Here is a 21641-nt window from a genome sequence, read left to right on the forward strand (position 1 = left end):
TGGGCTGATGGGAACTGATAGGGTGGCACTATTGAGGAGGCACTGGTGGGCACTAATGGGGAGGCACTGGTGGGCAGTAATCAGGAGGCACTGGTGGGCACTGATGAGTAGGCACTGGTGGGCACTGATGAGTAGGCACTGGCGGGCACTGATGAGTAGGCACTGGCGGGCACTGATGAGTAGGCACTGGCGGGCACTGATGAGGAGGCACTGGCGGGCACTGATGAGGAGGCACTGGCGGGCACTGATGAACGGCACTGATGAGCACTGATTAGCGGCACTGGCGGGAACTAATGAGGAGGCACTGGCGGGCACTGAGTGGGCACTGATCGGCACTTAGCGGGCACTGATGAGCGGCACTGATGAGCACTGATTAGTGGCACTGGCGGGCACTAATGAGGAGGCACTGGCGGGCACTGATTAGCGGCACTGGTGGGTACAGTGTGGGACCGATGACCCTCTTACAGAAGCTGGTGATCAACTTTATTTTTTTTCTCCTCCTGCTGTCAGCCTGAGGGGGAAAAAAAAGCCGATTACCACCTTCTGTTTACATCATGGGATCAGCTGTCATTGGCTGACAGCTGATCACTTGGTAAAAGGCCGGAATCAGCCCTTTACTTGGATCAGTGATCAGCCGAGTCCCAAGCACAGACCCTTGACATCCTGTTTTCCTGGGAAGTGGGTTCAGTGTTCCCTGTCATTCAGAGCAGCAATGCCAACCAAAGATCTATTGTGGTTCCCCCTCCCCCAGCTCTCGGGCACAGTGCTGTCTCCATGTTTGGCTGCACGTTGGGAACATTTTTCACAGTTCGCAGTAATCTGTTTATTTTTCTCCTTGCCCAGGTGGTAGAAATTGCCAGTCTGACAGATCACCTTCTGACCGAATGCACTAACAAGGACTCGTTCGGGAAATGCCAACGTTGCTCAGAGGCCATATCTAAGGACCATCTGCTGGAACACGTCAAAGCCAAGACTTGTAACCGTAAGTCCCTGACAAGTTATGTATACACAACGCTCGACAGATCAATGGATTTGTATAGAACATCAGCAGCATTTTTTATGTAGTTTAAATAAACATTTTTTTTAGTGGTAAATCTGAATCTGTACACTGGGAGCGCTTTCAGCATTTCTTTTCCATGATGATGATGAGTGTAGTCTTCCTTTATGTATTTGGAGACACTTCCTGGCAGTTCCAGTTAATGAGGTGTTGTAAAGCGGGCATGTGCCATGACGGAGGCACTGAGCTCTACACATGTGACCCAACTACAGGGACAGACAGACAGCAAAGCCTTTTTCCATACAGCGTCACTATTGAACAAGAACACAAATCTTACAAGTCTCACAGCCAGGTGCATGGGCAGCGCATGTTCTATTCCTTGTAGGAGGCACCCTAATGTTGTGGAAATGTTATTAATATTTATGTGGACGTTTCTTTAGGATGTATTTTTAGTTAAATTACCATTATGTCTCCCAGTGTCAGTTTACCGGTAGCGAATATTGCTTTAACTGGTATTGAGGAAAGACCTGTAGATGTGGAAATCTTCCATTAAATGGAGACTGCACACTTCTTGTAGCCTGATCCTCCCTATTGGCGGTGCCGGTCCGGATCTATGGCAGTGCAAGGAGAACTCCACTGCACAAATATATATCAGCCAGCCGGGGCCCTGGTAATCACTGCGGAGATATGTTTGTGATGTGGAAGTCTTATCATTTACTACAGCAGGCAGCCGCTCCAGGGCAAAGTGACGTAGTACTACGTTGCTCGCTCTCAGAAGGCTAGGGGGCGAGCTTGCTCCCGCCCCTGCTCGTCAGCCAGGGAGCCAGTGTGTGTGTCAGGCACCTCCGATTGCCACCTGACACCAGCGATCTCCCCCTGCTGACAGAGAAGGACGGACGGCTGATGTAAACACAGCTGTCCGTCCTTCTCCCTGAAGTGATCACAGAGGTCATGTGATCCTGCTATGTAGGATCGCATGTCTCTGTGATGACTTCAGAAGCCCAACCCCCCCACGGTTAGAATCACTCCCCTAGGGTCACATTAAACCCCTTGGTCACCAATACTGTTAACCCCTTCCCTGCCAGTGTCCTTAATACAGTAACCGTGCATATTCTTAGCACTGATTACTGTAGTAATGTCACTGGTCCCCCAAAAATGACAGTCAGGGGTCCGATCTGTCCGCCACAAATTCGCAGTCCCGCAAAAAAAATCGCAGATCGCCGCCATTACTAGTAAAAAAAAAAAAAAAAACATTAAAAATAACATAAATCTTTCCCGTAGTTGATGCAATAACTTTTGCGCAAACCAATCAAAATACGCTTATTGCGATTTTTGTTTTTTTTACCAAAAATATGTAGCAGGCAACAAATTGGCCTAAAATGTTAAAAAAATTAAATTTTTTTAATTTTTTTTTTTTTTGTGGGGGAATGTTGTATAGCAGAATGTGAAAAATATATATTTTTTTTTTTTTCAGAATTGTCGCAATTTTTTTGTTTATAGAGCAAAAAATTAAAATGGCAGAGGTGATCAAATACCACCAAAAGAAAGCTCTGCTTGTGGGGAAAAAAGGACATCAATTTTATTTGGGTACAGCGTCGCACGATCGCGTAGTTGTCAAAGTAACGCAGTGCCGATTCGCAAAATAGGGCGTGATCATTATGCAGCAAAATATTCTGGTCCTTAAGTGGTTAATAATATCTGCCCTTTACCAGGCTTAATGGCTGGCATCTTTCAGTCATATTTGATCCATATGATTGAAATACTGCTGCTATTGTCTTTTGCACATATAGTAAAGTCCCATTCACTGGAACAATAGCATGATCACTATCAAATATGGTTTTTATGAACTATATTATATAGGATTCACTCTAACAGGTTATGATGGGAGTGCATGCTTGTAAATTAGCATGGCCGAGTCCATGAGAATCCATGAGGCAGCCATGTTGCTTTGTTCACTTGACAGTTGGGAGTCTGCACACGGCCGTGTTTGTACATAAACATTCACTTCTCTTTTCTATTGTACTTTTGAATGTATACATATCTGTGATTGGTGGTCTTGAAGCCACTCCCCTGTAACACCCCCTTTTGTTCTCTGGCTGTAAATAAACGTGAGCTCTGCTCTGTAGGACAGAGACCCTTCAGTTGGCATCGATATGACACAGCGTGCATCTGTTCCTTTCTTTGTTGCCGAGTGCGCTGGGATAACCTTATACAAAAGAGCCGTACATTGCACTTTTCAGTACAAGGGATTAATGGCGTTTGGCATGTATTATTATCCACAAATGTGCTTTTCAGCGCAGCAAAGTTTTCAGCGCACCAAGCGAATTTCTATGCTCCAAGCTCAATTAATTTCCACGACACTAACAGATTAGTAAGTTTTACAATAAATTCACGTGACCCTATCGCTATACTAAAGCTTTGCCTGTAAAAGAAGAACGCCGCCCACTTCATGTGTTGTGAACCTCAGAAATGAAATCTGAACAAAGCATATCCCTCTATAGTGTGTACTTGTCTCAGTCTGGAGCACGAAGTGTCATTTCTCGCTGCTGCCTCCTTCCTCTCCTATCTGCATGAGTCACTTCTGACAAGTTTTCCTGACACCAAGAGATAAATGGTGACAGGGGAGGAGCTCCAGCTGATTGACAGCTTTAGCTCAGTTCCTATGTGTTGTGTTAAGAAGGAGGGGGGGGGGAGTTGTCCTTTCCCTCCAATCAGCTCTGCTCAATGAGCTGTGCAGAGTGTAACTTCCGCTCTCCACCCTTTTTTTTTCTGAAAGCTCAGACAAACTTTTTATATTCTGGAATTTGAAGAAATGTAAAGGAAAGAGTGCTGCAGATAAACATGTACAACTTATGTAGGAGGATTTCTTTCTTCTCTGTGTATCACCTGCCACTGCACTGGGTATATGGAGAGTTTACAACCACTTCAAAGTGGAAATATAAGATGCAGATATGGGATGACAGCAAAGTCTTATTTGCTATAATAAGATATGATCTAAACTTAATCTTTGGATGCAATGATGATCTATATATTGATTTTGTTTGGCGTATCTTATTGCTTCTCAAGTTATGACAGCCGTTGTTTTCTCCTGCTGATGTACCCCTTGTTAACTTTTTTTTTTTTTTCCTCTTGCACATCTTTAACCACTTCCCGACCACCCGCCTCCTTTTTACTGCAGCAGGGCGGCTCTCCTGCGCAAACTGATGTAGGTCTACGTCAGTCGCGCGTGGGAAGCTAGGGGGCGAGCGCTCCCACCCCCACTCGGGAGCGGGGACTCCGATGCACGGGGCAGGTGGCTCCATTTGCCGCCTGACACCCGCAATCGTTCCCCGCTGAGAGAGAAGGACGGTTCAGCTGATGTAAACACAGCCGACTATTCTTCTCTCTGCAATGATCAGAGCTCCTGTGATCGTTCTATATAATATAGGAACACAGATCTCTATGGTCATTTCACAAGCTACGCCCCCCCCCCCAACAGTTAGAATCACTCCATCACTCCCCTAGGGTCACATTTAACCCCTTGATCACCTATACTGTTAACCCCTTCTCTGCCAGTGTCATTAGTACAGTGACAGTGCATATTTCTCTATTGCTCATTGACAGACGTAGTCCTCGGTGATACAGCACCTTCGGGTTATGTTGCCTCCACAGGAGCAGGACTAGACAGGAAATTAAAATGCTCTGGCCACACCCTAGGGGCAGTCCCAGAGGGTATATCCTCTCTCTCTCTGCCTCAACAAATCAGTTATTTTCTGTCTAGTTAGGAGTAAGGACCTAGATACCTTGCTGGGATCTTCGGTCCTGGCAAGATTTTTTTCTTAAAAGATTTTTTAGACAGCTTTTTTTCTCCAGTGTTCCTGTGAGATCTTCAAGCAAGAAAGCTGAACTGGGCGACGGGCTGGATGTTGAGATCCGGTGGTCACCCCAGTTCAGCCTACGAGCGCGTGCAGGCCATAGCTCCGCGCTGGGTCGGCCGCGACAAAGTCCCATTAAGGGACTGACCCCGCGAGTTAAACGTCTCGCTGAAACGCCAAAGACCATGAGTCACGGCGTCCATATCGGTCGACAGCCCTCCCGCCCCGGTGGAGAGGGGTACTGTCAGGAGTTGGTGCCCGCCTGGTTCCGGTATGGTGAGTAGTATGTTCCCCCTTTTCCCCTGACGGGTTTTGTGGTGAACGTGGGCCCCTCTCTGTATGGTAAGATAGAGTCCCCCTCTATCCTATAACATGACACAGATCCCCCTACTTTGAGTGTGATTTTATGTGCAAAGAGCCAGGAGGCTTGGTTTGGGAGCTAACAATCTAATTGTATACATGTTTTAAAGATTGTAATCTGTGGCATTCTGGGAATCTTACTGTGATAAGAATAAGGTACCTACCAGTCAGAAGCCACGGACATGTAGACTGCCTTCCTAAATCAGATCTCCAGCTATAAGCAGGCCTTCCGAACGGCCATGCGGTCCGCCAGGGCCGGTACCGCCAACCACGCCAAATCCCCATGCAGAGAGAGTGTTGTGTGCCCTGCAGCACACCGCTATTCAGTACAGGCCGCCGCCATTTTTTTTGCTGGATTGCACGAGCCGCCATTTTGGCGTAACCTCGTGTCTCCAGCATGGGGGCGGCCATGTTTGAGGTGATCCAAACACCTCGTGGAGCTAGGGGAGGCGCCGGAAGGCGTGCAGAGGGGCGGAGCCGCCTCCTTTCTTCCTGGGCAGCCAGCCAAAAGACTTCCTGTTTGTCAAGACAGCGCTGTAACCTGTTGCAGTTAAACTCTGAGCATCAAGTGGTGAGCCTGGGGGTCTATCTCTCTCTCTCTCGATCGATAGGGATCCCTAGCAGGTAACACTAAGGGGCTTTTGTGGCGCTGGGGGTCGGAAAAAAAAAAAAAAAGTTTTTTATTTTTGAATTTATATTATCCAGGAAGTGACTGGAATTATCATGGACCCTGCCACACATATTCCCCCACCTGTTTCCCTCGAGGGGGCCACGGGACCCGCCGGTGCACAGAGTGTAGAGGCATTTACAGCAATTTTGGAGTCTATGGTGGCTCGGGTGGAGGCGGCCTGTCAGGGACGAGGGTCAAGGAAGCGACCCCCGCCTACCCCTATACTATCTGACACCTCTGACTCAGATTCAGAGATGGTCACTGCAGTTGCAGGTCCCTCTGCAAGGGCTGTTACCTCAGGTAAAGCTCCCTCAGACAGTGAGGAGGACGTTTCTTCTCCCGCTATAATTCAGGAAGAAGCATTGGTGGACGCACTAGTTGTGGCAGTGCAGGAAACCTTAAAACTTGAGGTTTTACCGGCAGAGGCAACTGAAACAGAGATTCCTTTTGGTACTAATAAGCCCATCAAAACGGTGAAGGTTTTTCCTGTACCCAAGTGTTTTGGTAATAAAATTAAAGGAGAATGGGAGCATTCTAAATGTACCTTTACTATTTCCAAGCGTATTGCTAGACGCTATCCGTTTGAGGAATCCATCATTAAGAAATGGACGGTACCACCAGTGGTGGATCCACCTATTTCCAGGCTGAATAAAGCCACGGTTATCCCAGTGGAGGACACTTCGTCCTTTAAGGATCCGGTGGATCGAAAGATGGAAGCAGAGTCCCGCACCATCTTCTCTCTGATAGGGTCAGCTTTTAGACCAGTAATTGTTATTGGTTTAGTTTTCCAGACACTTACGGAATGGGCGAGAATGGTACGCCAAGACCTTAGGGGAAAAGATATTCCCCAGGAGACATCTGATTTGATGGAACAGATTATACAAGGGCTACAGTTTATCTGTGACGCAGCCTTGGACACTACTCCCCTATTAGGGCATGCATCTATGTCAGCGGTTATCCTCAGACGTGTGCTGTGGTTAAAATGCTGGTCAGCTGACCTAGGTTCCAAAAAGACCTTGACAAATCTCCCCTTTCAGGGGAATCGTCTATTTGGGGCCACCCTAGATGAAATCATTAAGGATGCCACTGGGGGCAAGAGCACTTTTTTGCCACAGGCTGCAAAAGCTAAGGGACCTCGCAACAAGCGAGGACCTTTCTTTACCGCCCATAAAGGGCGCCCGGCTGGAACAAGCGGGAAAGGCAAGACTCCTCCTGGAGGGTTCAAGAAGGGCTGGTCGGACAAACAGAGGACCAACTCAGCCAAACCCGAAGCAAAGGAGTACACAGCCTGAAGGTGCGCCCCCACCCGGTTTCAGGGTGGGGGGACGTTTTCACCGGTATTCAGGACATTAGATCGAGCATCAACTACTACTACCGGTGCGATTCTTCCCTTCCAACATTTAAGTACTACAGGAAGCGGTAGTTACCGTTCCCTGAATAGATCTTTTCCTTTACCTTTTCCTAAGATTAGTCCCAATGCCTCACAGGAATCGGATCTGGTTGACCAGACAGGCCAAGAAGCCTCTAGTCGGGTGACTTCGGTCCCTGAGGTTCAACCAGAAAAGATCACCCTTCCTGATAGCAATCAGGTATCTGATAAATGTGTGGGAACAGAAAACGACCAGACTTTCTCGGATGGTCGGGGCCAGATACCTCTAGGGACGCCTGGTTCAGATCCAATCAGCGCCAGTGGTCCTAGAAATTCTAGGCTGGCCTCGTCAAGCCGGCCTGGCCGACTTGGACATGCTAGTCGCAGACGTTCCGTGGGAACTTCGTCTCAGGGAGTGTCTGTGGTCTCAAGGACCAATTTACCATCGTGCTTTACAGTCGCTGGTTTTAATGGCCTGGCCATTGAGACCCAAGTACTGAAGGACAGAGGTTTGTCAGCTTCAGTCATTCCTACCCTTATTAAAGCAAGGAAAGCGACTTCTAGCAAGGTCTATTATCACACATGGAAGACTTATATTGCGTGGTGCGAATCTTTAGGATTTCCTCCACGTACCTATTCGGTGACTCGAATATTGGCTTTTTTGCAACAAGGGGTTGAGCAGAAGCTAGCCTTGAGCACCATCAAGGGTCAAGTTTCAGCATTAGCAATCTTCTTTCAGAAACCTTTAGCTACCAAGTCCTTGGTGCGGAATTTCATCCAGGGGGTGCGGCACCTGGCTCCACCAGTCCGCGCGCCCTTACCGCCCTGGGATCTTAATTTGGTTTTGTCGGTTCTACAGAAACCTCCCTTTGAAAACATCAGGGAGATTCCCTTGCTTACTTTATCCCAGAAGGTGGCCTTCTTGGTGGCTATCACTTCTGCTCGCAGGGTGTCAGAACTGGCTGCATTATCATGCCAGTCCCCATACCTAGTGATTCATAGGGATAAGGTAGTACTTCATCCTAAGCCATCCTTTCTTCCTAAGGTGGTTTCAGATTTTCATCTGAATGAAGATATTGTACTACCTTCCTTGTGTCCTCAGCCCAAGCATCATCGGGAACATGCGTTGCATTCCTTAGATGTGGTTTGGGCAATCAGGGTATACCTGAAAGCTACGGAATCATTCCGTAAGACGGATTCACTTTTTGTGATCACGGATGGCCCCAGAAAGGGTTTGCCTGCATCTGCCGCGACCATTGCCAAATGGATTAGACAAACGGTGGTACAGGCTTATTCTATTAAGGGTCAGAGTCCTCCGTTCCCTGTTAGGGCGCACTCCACTCGAGCGCTCAGTACTTCCTGGGCCTTTCGCCATCAGGCGTCAGTGGTCCAGGTATGTAAGGCGGCCACCTGGTCGTCGGTACATACCTTTACAAAATTCTATAAAATTGATGTGACGGCATCGGCGGATGCCTCATTTGGCCGCAAGGTTTTGCAGGCCGCAATTTGAGGAGACCGGTGGTCTACCTCGAGGGTTTTTTTCTGTTTGAAAAAAAAAAAAAGAATTTTTTTCTTTTTTGTTGAGTCTCATCATTAAGGATGAGCATTGTAAACTTCTAGTTGGCACCGGTTGGGCCTTCTAGATTGGGATTTGATTTTCATTTTCCCACCCCTCATTTGTGATACTGCTCTGGGACGTCCCGAAGGTGCTGTATCACCGAGGACTACGTCTGTCAATGAGCGATAGAGAAAAATGGATTTTTGTAAAATCTTACCGTAATATCCTTTTCTCTTAGCTCATTGACAGACGTAGTCCCCGCCCCTCTGTTTTTGAGTTGGGTTGGGTTAAAATCTCTAAAGACTGCTTTTTGACATAACTGATTTGCTGAGGCAGAGAGAGAGAGGATATACCCTCTGGGACTGCCCCTAGGGTGTGGCCAGAGCATTTTAATTTCCTGTCTAGTCCTGCTCCTGTGGAGGCAACATAACCCGAAGGTGCTGTATCACCGAGGACTACGTCTGTCAATGAGCTAAGAGAAAAGGATTTTACGGTAAGATTTTACAAAAATCCATTTTTTTTCACTGATCCCCCCAAAAATGTCAATTAGGGGTCTGATCTGTCCCCCGGCAATGTTGCAGTCCCGCTAAAAATTGCGGATCACCGCCATTACTAGTAAAAAAAAAAAAAATAATAAAAATGTCACAAATCTTTCCCGTAGTTAGTAGACGCGATAACTTTTGCTCAAACCAATCATACGCTTATTGGGATTTTTTTTTTACCCAAAATATGTAGCAGAAAACAAAATGGCCTAAAATGTTAAAAAATTAGATTTTTTAATTTTTTTTTTTTTTTTTGAGAATGTCACATAGCAGAATGTGAAAAATATATATAATTTTTTTTTTTTTTCAGAATTGTCACTCTTTTTTTGTTTATAGCGCAAAAAATAAAAATCGCACAGGTGATCAAATACCAGGAAGCTCTATTTGTGGGAAAAAAAGGACATCAATTTTATTTGGGTGCAGCGTCGCACAACCGCGCAATTGTCAGTTAAAGTAACGCAGTGCCGAATCGCAAAATATGGCCTGGTCATTAAGGGAGGAAAATCTTCTGGTTCAGAAGGGGTTAATTTGTGAATCTGCACCAAGTAAGCAGTGACCTGACCATGTGTGACGGTCACCTCTTCATCCAGGGCTGACACCTCAGGCCCAGTGCTCCTCATGATGACCTGGATGAATCTGCCACCACATTACAGCAGCTTCATTGTCTGTCATGTTGGTTTAATTCCGCATGGCAGGTTGGCTTCTTCCACCATCTCTGGGGCCATTCCATGAATCATTTTGTCTGCACTGAGAGCTGTAAAAGAAAGTTCTGAATAGAGCCAGCAGTTAGACATGTGCCTTCAGCTGGCAGGAGAGTGTGCCCCCACACCCTGGCACCCCTCCACCAGTCATACAATAATCACAGGCGTGTCTCACACACTCTTCTCTAAGAGTTTCCTCATCTCCTTGCAGTCAAATGGACATCCATCCAAGTCCTTCCAACCTTACAGTGACTGAATTCACAGAGGTCTGGGTGCGTCCACTTACACAATTGACCTCCACCAGCTGCGTTGCTCTCTGGGTTTCAGATGCCTTTGTTGGTTTTTGAAAACCAAGTTTGTGAACAGTAAGGGGATGTCTCTTAAAGTGAAAGTCAAAACATGTTTTGGGGTCCATGGAGGGACCCTAGGGCTCTTCACCTTTTGGGTTATACTGCTGCCTACAAGAGGGTTGGACACTAGCAAACAAACTGTAGGCCTGCCCAGGGAATGCCTACCATTAACCACTTGCCACCACCCAAGCCAATTCTGACATTTTCTCTTCTACATGTAAAATTCATATTTTTTTGCTAGAAAATTACTCAGAGCCCCCAAACATTATATATATTTTCCCTACTCATTTTTTCTTACTGTTTTTCACTAGTTGTGCATTTGACTAGGGTCAGTGTCACTACTGGTAGTATGAGGTCATACCTGGACCCTATAGAGGGGGTCAGTGTCACTACTGGTAGTATGAGGCCATACCTGAACCCTATAGAGGGAAGTCAGTGTCACTACTGGTAGTATGAGGCCATACCTGGACCCTATAGAGGGGGTCAGTGTCACTACTGGTAGTATAAGGCCATACCTGGACCCTATAGAGGGGGGTCAGTGTCACTACTGGTAGTATGAGGCCATACCTAGACCCTATGGAGGGGGGTCAGTGTCACTACTGGTAGTATGAGGCCATACCTGAACCCTATAGAGGGAAGTCAGTGTCACTACTGGTAGTATGAGGCCATACCTGGACCCTATAGAGGGGGGTCAGTGTCACTACTGGTAGTATAAGGCCATACCTGGACCCTATAGAGGGGGGTCAGTGTCACTACTGGTAGTATGAGGCCATACCTGGACCCTATAGAGGGGGTCAGTGTCACTACTGGTAGTATGAGGCCATACCTGGACCCTATAGAGGGGGTCAATGTCACTACTGGTAGTATGAGGCCATACCTGGACCCTATAGAGGCAGTCAGTGTCACTACTGGTAGTATGAGGTCATACCTGGACCCTATAGAGGGGGATCAGTGTCACTACTGGTAGTATGAGGCCATACCTGGACCCTATAGAGGGGGTCAGTGTCACTACTGGTAGTATGAGGCCATATCTGGACCCTATAGAGGGGGGGTCAGTGTCACTACTGGTAGCATGAGGAGATACCTGGACCCTATAGAGGGGGTCAGTGTCACTACTTGTAGTATGAGGCCATACCTGGACCCTATAGAGAGGGTCAGTGTCACTACTGGTAGTATGAGGCCATACCTGGACCCTATAGAGGGGGGTCAGTGTCACTACTGGTAGTATGAGGCCATACCTGGACCCTATAGAGGGGGTCAGTGTCACTACTGGTAGTATGAGACCATACCTGAACCCTATAGAGGGGGTCAGTGTCACTACTGGTAGCATGAGGCAATACCTGGACCCTATAGAGGGGGGGTCAGTGTCACTACTGGTAGTATGAGGCCATACCTGGACCCTATAGAGGGGGTCAGTGTCACTACTGGTAGTATGAGGCCATACCTGGACCCTATAGAGGGGGTCATTGTCGCTATTGGTAGTATGAGGCCATACCTGAACCCTATAGAGGGGTCAGTGTCACTACTGGTAGTATAAGGCCATACCTGGACCCTATAGAGGGGGGTCAGTGTCACTACTGGTAGCATGAGGCCATACCTGGACCCTATAGAGGGGGGTCAGTGTCACTACTGGTAGTTTGAGGCCATACCTGGACCCTATAGAGGTTGCACAGGCAGTCCAACTCCTCCAGGATGGCACATCAATACATGTCATTGCTAGGTTTGCTGTGTCTCCGACTCCCAGCACAGTCTCAGGAGCATGGAGGAGATTCCAGGAGACAGGCAGTTACTCTAGGAGAGCTGGACAGGGCTGTAGAAGGTCCTTAACCCATCAGCAGGACCGGTATCTGCTCCTTTGTGCAAGGAGGAACAGGATGAGCCCTGCCAGAGCCCTACAAAATGACCTCCAGCAGGACACTGGTGTGAATGTCTCTGACCAAACAATCAGAAAGCGACTTCATTGGGGTGGCCTGAGGGCCTGATGTCCTCTAGTGGGCGCTGTGCTCACTGCCCGGCACTGTGGATTTGATTGGCATTTGACATTGAACACCAGAATTGGCAGCTCCACCACTGGCACCCTGTGCTTTTCACAGATGATAGCAGATTCACCCTGAGCACATGTGACAGACGTGAAAGGGTCTCGAGAAGCCGTGGAGAACGTTATGCAGCCTGTAACATCGTTCAGCATGACCGGTTTGGTGGTGGGTCAGTGATGGTCTGGGGAGACAAATCCATGGAGGGAGGCACAGACCTCTACAGGGTAGACAATGGCACCCTGACTGCCATTAGGTATTGGAATGAAATCCTTGGACCCATTGTCAGACCCTACACTGGTGCAGTGGGTCCTGGGTTCCTCCTGGTGCACGACAATGCCCGGCCTCATGTGGTGAGAGTATGCAGCCAGTTCCTGGAGGATGAAGGAATTGATACCATTGAATGACCCCCACGCTGGCATGACCTAAATCCAATAGAACACCTCTGGGACATTCTGTTTTGGTCCATCTGACATTGCCAGGTTGCACCTCAGTCTGTTCAGGAGCTCAGTGATGCCCTGGTCCAGATCTGGGTGGAAATACCCCAGAACACCATCCATTGTCTCATTAGGAGCATTCCCCGCATTGTCAGGCATGCATACAAGCATGGGGGCCATACAAACTACTGAGGACCATTCTGAGGTCCTGCAATGAAATTTCAGCAAAGTGGACTCGCCTGCTGCATCATTTTTTCACTTTGATTTTCGGGGTGTCTTTGAATTCAGCCCTTTGTAGGGTGATAATTTTCATTTCCACGGCAAGATGGTGCATCCTTTCCTTCCTAACATATTACCCAGTCCATACCAGTATAGATCATAACATATTATCCAGTGCATACCAGTATAGGTCCTAACACATTACCCATTCCATACCAGTATAGATATCCAGCATGATATTTTCCTTCATTGAGAACTGATGTGTTTTCAAAGTATTCCTTTAATTTTTTTTTTTTTTTTTTTTTTTTAGCAGTGTATATTTTTTAGCAGAGATCACTGGGGAATAAAATGGTGGTTGTTGCAATTTTTAATGTCACACGGTATTTGCGCAGTCATTTTTCAAACAATATTTTTTTAGAAAAAAAATACACTTTAATGTATTTTAATGCAAGAAAACACCATAGATAACCCAATTGTTCAGTAAAATATAAAAGATGAAGTTACGCCAAGTAAATAGATACCAAATACTTCACACTTTTAAACTGCGCCCACTCATGGAATAGCGCCAAACTACAGTGCTTGAAAATCTTCATAGGCGACTCTAACATTTTTTTAAAGGTTACCAGTTTAGATTTACAGTGGGGGTCTATTACTAGAAATATTGCCCTCACTCTAAGGATCGCAGCGATGCCTCACATGTGGTTTGAATGCGGTTTACATATGGGGGCGGGACCTACGTATGCATTCTCTTCTGTATGCGGGCATGAGGGGATGCAGCCACTTTTTTTTTTTTTTTTACACTTTCCCTTTTGATTTTTTGATCACTTTTATTCCTGTTATAAGGAATGTAAACATCCCTTGTAATGGGAATAGGGCATCTTTACGGAGAGACCTGGGGTCTATAAGTTGGCATCCCATCAACCAATCAGGTGCTTTACCCGCCCCCAGGCCCTGACCTTCAGAGTAGGAGGAGAACGGGACATCCTCCTCTAAACCTGCCCAGTCTCAGTGCCCCAGCTTCCTTGTGTATGTCTTATAGCTCCACTAAGAAGAATCGGATAATAATAATGTTAGGGGAATCTCTGGAGACCCTGCTCTAAAGGGGAATCTCTGGAGACCCTGCTCTAAAGGGGGATTTATGGGGACCCTTCTCTAAGGGCGCTCTCTGGGGATCCTGCTCTAAAGGGGGCTCTCTGGGGATCCTGCTCTAAAGGGGGATCCTGCTCTAAAGGGGGATCTCTGGGGATCCTGCTCTAAAGGGGGATCTATGGGGACCCTGCTCTAAAGGGGAATCTCTGGGGACCCTTCCCTAAGGGGGGATCTATGGGGACCTTTCTCTAAGGGGGGATCTATGGGGACCCTTCTCTAAGCGGAGATCTATGGGGACCCTGCTCTAAAGGGGGATCTTTGGGGACCCTTCCCTAAGGGGGGATCTATGGGGACCCTTCTCTAAGCGGAGATCTATGGGGACCCTGCTCTAAAGGGGGATCTTTGGGGACCCTGCTCTAAAGGGTAATCTCTGGGGACCCTTCTCTAAGGGGGGAGCACTGGGGACTCTTAGGTAGGGGGGATCTCTGGGAACCCTGATCTAAGGGGTAGCACTGGGGACTCTTAGGGGGGGATCTCTGGGGTCCCTGCTCTAAGGGGGATCTATGGGGACCCTGCTCTAAAGGATTCTCCGGGGACCCTTCTCTAAGGGAGAGCACTGGGGACTCTTAGCTAGGGGGGATCTCTGGGGACCCTGATCTAAGGAAGAGCAATTTTAAATGTACCTCAATGTCCTTCTCTAAGGTCTGTACTTTGGAAAATGTATGCCAAATTCTTGGTCCGTGCCTATTCCTGCCCCCAATACTGCTGCAAAAAGAGCTGAAATCCAGTCAAATTCTGTTATTTTAACGTTTTATGTTTTTTAATATTTTCCTGGAGTTCAACATTACTTCTGCTTGTGTACTTATTAACTCCATTCTAATTATCATTTTCAGAAATGTTTGATAGCTTCCTTTATCAATCGGTTTGGTGATGTCCTTTTCTGCTCTGTAACAATATCTGTGGCTCAAAAAAATACTACTTCTCACTACTACTACTACTATTATTTCATGTGAAATGCAGTTCTCCGCATGCTCATTCTTTTTATTATTCTTTTATAGCTGCTAAAGGAGAAAAAGTGGCAAACCGATGTCCTTTGTGCCATGAAAACTTTACACCTGGAGAAGAGGTAATAATTATTATCAATAATACTATAAAAAGACTTTCCTGCTTTACCAAATAAGTATTCTTCTCCTTTCTTGAATCCATTGATGTAAATAAAGAATTCAGCTGCGATTTACAGGCTTTCACCCTAAATGACCCCCACACACACCTGCATGTGTGTTTTTTTCCACACTTCTGGGCAGGTAGCTGGCAAACCATGAATCATTCCCATTCAGGACTCGCCCTGAACATTTGGACAGCTGCAAGTGTACAGAGATGGGCAGCGATGACACGACCCCCTTAAAGTTTCTGGTTAAATTAATTCCCCAATAGCCATATACAGTCAGGTCCATAAATATTGGGACATGGACATAATTCTAATCTTTTTGGCTGTATACACCACCACAATGGATTTGAAATGAAACAAACAAGATGTGCTTTAACTGCAGACTTACAGCTTTAATTTGAGGGTATTTACATCCAAATCAGGTGAAAGGTGTAGGAATTACAACAGTTTGTATATGTGCCTCCCACTTTTTAAGGGACCAAAAGTAATGGGACAATTGGCTGCTCAGCTATTCCATGGCCAGGTGTGTGTTATTCCTTCATTTTTCCATATACAAGGAGCAGATAAAAGGTCCAGAGTTCATTTCAAGTGTGCTATTTGCATTTGGAATCTTTTGCTGTCAACTCTCAATATGAGATCCAAAGAGCTGTCACTATCAGTGAAGCAAGCCATCATTAGGCTGAAAAAACAAAAACCCATCAGAGAGATAGCAAAAACATTAGGTGTGTCCAAATCAAATGTTTGGAACATCCTTAAAAAGAAAGAACGCATCGGTGAGCTCAGCAACACCAAAAGACCCGGAAGACCACGGAAAACAACTGTGGTGGATGACCGAAGAATTCTTTCCCTGGTGAAGAAACACCCTTCACAACAGTTGGCCAGATCAAGATCACTCTCCAGGAGGTAGGTGTATGTGTGTCAGATCAAGATCACTCTCCAGGAGGTAGGTGTATGTGTGTCAGATCAGGAACACTCTCCAGGAGGTAGGTGTATGTGTGTCAGATCAAGAACACTCTCCAGGAGGTAGGTGTGTGTGTGTCAGATCAGGAACACTCTCCAGGAGGTAGGTGTATGTGTGTCAGATCCGGAACACTCTCCAGGAGGTAGGTGTATGTGTGTCAGATCAAGAACACTCTCCAGGAGGTAGGTGTATGTGTGTCAGATCAGGAACACTCTCCAGGAGGTAGGTGTATGTGTGTCAGATCAGGAACACTCTCCAGGAGGTAGGTGTATGTGTGTCAGATCAAGAACACTCTCCAGGAGGTAGGTGTATGTGTGTCAGATCAGGAACACTCTCCAGGAGGTAGGTGTATGTGTGTCAGATCAGGAACACTCTCCAGGAGGTAGGTGTATGTGTGTCAGATCAGGAACACTCTCCAGGAGGTAGGTGTATGTGTGTCAGATCAATAACACTCTCCAGGAGGTAGGTGTATGTGTGTCAGATCAAGAACCCTCTCCAGGAGGTAGGTGTATGTGTGTCAGATCAAGAACACTCTCCAGGAGGTAGGTGTATGTGTGTCAGATCAGGTACACTCTCCAGGAGGTAGGTGTATGTGTGCCAGATCAGGAACACTCTCCAGGAGGTAGGTGTATGTGTGTCAGATCAGGAACACTCTCCAGGAGGTAGGTGTATGTGTGTCAGATCAGGAACACTCTCCAGGAGGTAGGTGTATGTGTGTCAGATCAGGAACACTCTCCAGGAGGTAGGTGTATGTGTGTCAGATCAGGAACACTCTCCAGGAGGTAGGTGTATGTGTGTCAGATCAGGAACACTCTCCAGGAGGTAGGTGTATGTGTGTCAGATCAGGAACACTCTCCAGGAGGTAGGTGTATGTGTGTCAGATCAGGAACACTCTTCAGGAGGTAGGTGTATGTGTGTCAGATCAAGAACACTCTCCAGGAGGTAGGTGTATGTGTGTCAGATCAGGAACACTCTCCAGGAGGTAGGTGTATGTGTGTCAGATCAGGAACACTCTCCAGGAGGTAGGTGTATGTGTGTCAGATCAGGAACACTCTCCAGGAGGTAGGTGTAAGTGTGTCAGATCAAGAACACTCTCCAGGAGGTAGGTGTATGTGTGTCAGATCAAGATCACTCTCCAGGAGGTAGGTGTATGTGTGTCAGATCAAGATCACTCTCCAGGAGGTAGGTGTATGTGTGTCAGATCAGGAACACTCTCCAGGAGGTAGGTGTATGTGTGTCAGATCAAGAACACTCTCCAGGAGGTAGGTGTATGTGTGTCAGATCAGGAACACTCTCCAGGAGGTAGGTGTATGTGTGTCAGATCAGGAACACTCTCCAGGAGGTAGGTGTATGTGTGTCAGATCAGGAACACTCTCCAGGAGGTAGGTGTATGTGTGTCAGATCAGGAACACTCTCCAGGAGGTAGGTGTATGTGTGTCAGATCAGGAACACTCTCCAGGAGGTAGGTGTATGTGTGTCAGATCAGGAACACTCTCCAGGAGGTAGGTGTATGTGTGTCAGATCAAGAACACTCTCCAGGAGGTAGGTGTATGTGTGTCAGATCAGGAACACTCTCCAGGAGGTAGGTGTATGTGTTTCAGATCAAGAACACTCTCCAGGAGGTAGGTGTATGTGTGTCAGATCAGGAACACTCTCCAGGAGGTAGGTGTATGTGTGTCAGATGAAGATCACTCTCCAGGAGGTAGGTGTATGTGTGTCAGATCAGGAACACTCTCCAGGAGGTAGGTGTATGTGTGTCAAAGTCAACAATCAAGAGAAGACTTCACCAGAGTGAATACAGAGGGTTCACCACAAGATGTAAACCATTGGTGAGCCTCAAAAACAGGAAGACCAGATTAGAGTTTGCCAAACAACATCTAAAAAAGCCTTCACAGTTCTGGAACATCCTATGGACAGATGAGACCAAGATCAACTTGTAGCAGAGTGATGGGAAGAGAAGAGTATGGAGAAGGAAAGGAACTGCTCATGATCCAAAGCATACCACCTAATCAGTGAAGCATGGTGGTGGTAGTGTCATGGCGTGGGCATGTATGGCTGCCAATGGAACTGGTTCTCTTGTATTTATTGATGATGTGACTGCTGACAAAAGCAGCAGGATGAATTCTGAAGTGTTTCGGGGAATATTATCTCCTCATATTCAGCCACATGCTTCAGAACTCATTGGACGGCGCTTCACAGTGCAGATGGACAATGACCCGAAGCATACTGCGAAATCAACCAAAGAGTTTTTTAAGGGAAAGAAGTGTAATGTTATGCAATGGCCAAGTCAATCACCTGACCTGAATCCGATTGAGCATGCATTTCACTTGCTGAAGACAAAACTGAAGGGAAAATGCCCCAAGAACAAGCAGGAACTGAAGACAGTTGCAGTAGAGGCCTGGCAGAGCATCACCAGGGATGAAACCCAGCGTCTGGTGATGTCTATGCGTTCCAGACTTCAGGCTGTAATTGACTGCAAAGGATTTGCAACCAAGTATTAAAAAGTGAAAGTTTGATTTATGATTGTTAATCTGTCCCATTACTTTTGGACCCTTTAAAAAGTGGGAGGCACATATACAAACTGTTATAATCCCTACACCGTTCACCTGATTTGGTTGTAAATACCCTCAAATTAAAGCTGAAAGTCTGCAGTTAAAGCACATTTTGTTTCATTTCAAATCCATTGTGGTGGTGTATAGAGCCAAAAAGATTAGATTTGTGTCAATGTCCCAATATTTATAGACCTGACTGTAAATCCACTATGTGTGCACCTAATGCCTTTGCAAGCACAGATATTACCTTCTGAATGTAGTGGTGACATTATCACTGTGCTGTACAAAGGCTGTGCAGAGAGAAGAGCTGTGGGAGGGGCCCAGAAGGTTCCACCCACTATAGGGCAGGGGCGGAGACAAGACCAGCCACCCTGCATAAGTAGAAAGAGCAGACCTGTGGGAGGGGCCAGCAGGCTCTACCCACTACAGAAAACTACAGGAGGGGTTGGAGTCAAGACCAGTGGGTCCCAGCAGGCCCCACGCACTACAGGACAGGGGTGGAGACCAGACCAGACAACCTTTATAAGAAGAGAGGAGAGCTGTGGGGTGGGGCCCAGTGGCTTCTTTCTACTACAGGAGGGGGGGGGGGGTCAAGACCAGTCCCCCTGCATTAGGAGAGAGAGTATAGCTGTGGGAAGGGACCAGCAGGTTCCCCCTACGACAGGAGGGGTTGGAGTCAAGACCAGTCGAGCACAGCTATGGGATGGACCCAGGAGGCCCTGCGCTCTACAGAAAAATACAGGAGGAGGCAGAGACAAGACCAGCCACCCTGCACAAGAAGAGAGCACAGAGCTGTGGGAGAGACCCAGGAGGCCCCACGCTCAACAGAAAAATACAGGATGGGGCAGAGACAAGACCAGCCAACCTGCACAAGGAGAGCGAGCAGAGCTGTGGGATGGGCTCAGCAATTTCCACCCACTACAGGACAGGGGTGGAGACGAGACCAGCCACCCTGCACAAGGCGAGAGAGCAGAGCTGTGGGATGGGCTCAGCAATTTCCACCCACTACAGAACAGGGGTGGAGTGGAGACCAGCCACCCTGCACAAGGAGAGAGAGCAGAGCTGTGGGATGGGCTCAGCAATTTCCACCCACTACAGAACAGGGGTGGAGTGGAGACCAGCCACCCTGCACAAGGAGAGAGAGCAGAGCTGTGGGATGGGCTCAGCAGGTTCCACCCACTACAGGACAGGGGTGGAGATGAGACCAGCAACCCTGCACAAGGAGAGCGAGCAGAGATGTGGGATGGGCTCAGCAGGTTCAACCCACTACAGGACACAGGTGGAGATGTGTCCAGCCACCCTGCACAAGGAGAGCAGAGCTATGGGAGGGACCCAGCAGGCCCCACCCACTACAGAAAACCCCAGAAGGGGTGGGGTCAAAACCAGCCAACCTGCACAAGGAGAGAGAGCACAGCTATGGGATGGACTCAGCAGGTTCCACCCACTACAGGACAGGGGTGGAGACGAGACCAGCAACCCTGCACAAGGAGAGCGAGCAGAGCTGTGGGATGGGCTCAGCAATTTCCACCCACTACAGGACGGGTGGAGACGAGACCAGCCACCCTGCACAAGGCGAGAGAGCAGAGCTGTGGGATGGGCTCAGCAATTTCCACCCACTACAGGACAGGGGTGGAGATGAGACCAGCAACCCTGCACAAGGAGAGCGAGCAGAGATGTGGGATGGGCTCAGCAGGTTCCACCCACTACAGGACAGGGGTGGAGATGAGACCAGCAACCCTGCACAAGGAGAGCGAGCAGAGATGTGGGATGGGCTCAGCAGGTTCCACCCACTACAGGACACAGGTGGAGATGTGTCCAGCCACCCTGCACAAGGAGAGCAGAGCTATGGGAGGGACCCAGCAGGCCCCACCCACTACAGAAAACCCCAGAAGGGGTGGGGTCAAAACCAGTCACCCTGCATAAGGAGAGAGAGCAGTGATATGGGAGGGACCAAGGAGGCCCCACGCTCTACAGAAAAATACAGGAGGGGGCAGAGACAAGACCAGTCACCCTGCACAAGGAGAGAGAGCAGAGCTGTGGGATGGGCTCAGCAGGTTCTGCCCACTACAGGACAGGGGTGGAGACTAAAAGCCAGCTACCCTGCACAAGGAGAGCAGAGCTGTGGGAGGGGCCCAGCAGGCCCCACCCACTACAGACCAGGGAGGAGACTAGACCAGCCATCCTGCACAAGGAATGCATAGCTGTGGGAGAGGTCCGGCAGTTTCCTTTACTACAGGAGGGGGCGGAGACCAGACCAGTCCCCCTGCACAAGTAGAGAGAACAGCAGTGAGCGGTCTTTATTTTAGGAAGTCTTGCACTGGATTTATGCACAGATCTGGAAGAATTACACAAAGCTCACCGAGATTCAAGAAGACACGTGACCGAAGGATTTAGATGATATTTGTTTAGCAAAAAAAAAGACGAAAGGAAAAGCTGAGAGTAATTGTCTCTTATCCAGCCATGTTTTTCAGCAGATTTTCTCCACAATCACAGTTGTAGGATGGCAGTTTTGTATTTTATGGTTCATTTTCAGTGCAAAGACATTTAAAGTGGTTTATGTATCTCTGGTCAAACTGCTAACTCGAGTTTACTGTAATGAATAGGGGGGGGGGGGGTGTTTACCCTCTGGGCCCCCCTGTTTAGAGCTCAATATTTATTTTATTCCTCCAGTAGCTGGTAAGTGATCCCACCACGGCACCTGTATTAAAGGACACAGAGTTATAATTTCAGATAAAGGCATGTTGTGCTCGGCTCGGCTCATTCCCCGCTTGAATTCCAGCG

General features: G+C 47.7%; 1 protein-coding gene across 1 annotated transcript in view; it reads left to right on the top strand.

Annotated features, from left to right (window-relative positions):
- The window catches only part of CEP104 (centrosomal protein 104), a 177247-nt gene that overhangs the window by 138084 nt on the left and 17522 nt on the right, over window positions 1–21641 (top strand). The window contains exons 19-20 of the mRNA XM_082273168.1: window positions 844–982; window positions 15238–15305. Of these exons, the coding sequence (XP_082129294.1) occupies window positions 844–982; window positions 15238–15305 (207 nt within the window). The remainder of the gene's footprint in view (window positions 1–843; window positions 983–15237; window positions 15306–21641) is intronic.

This window comes from Pelophylax lessonae (genome assembly GCF_965119305.1).
Source record: "Pelophylax lessonae genome assembly, chromosome: 12".
Taxonomy (NCBI): Eukaryota; Metazoa; Chordata; class Amphibia; order Anura; family Ranidae; genus Pelophylax; species Pelophylax lessonae.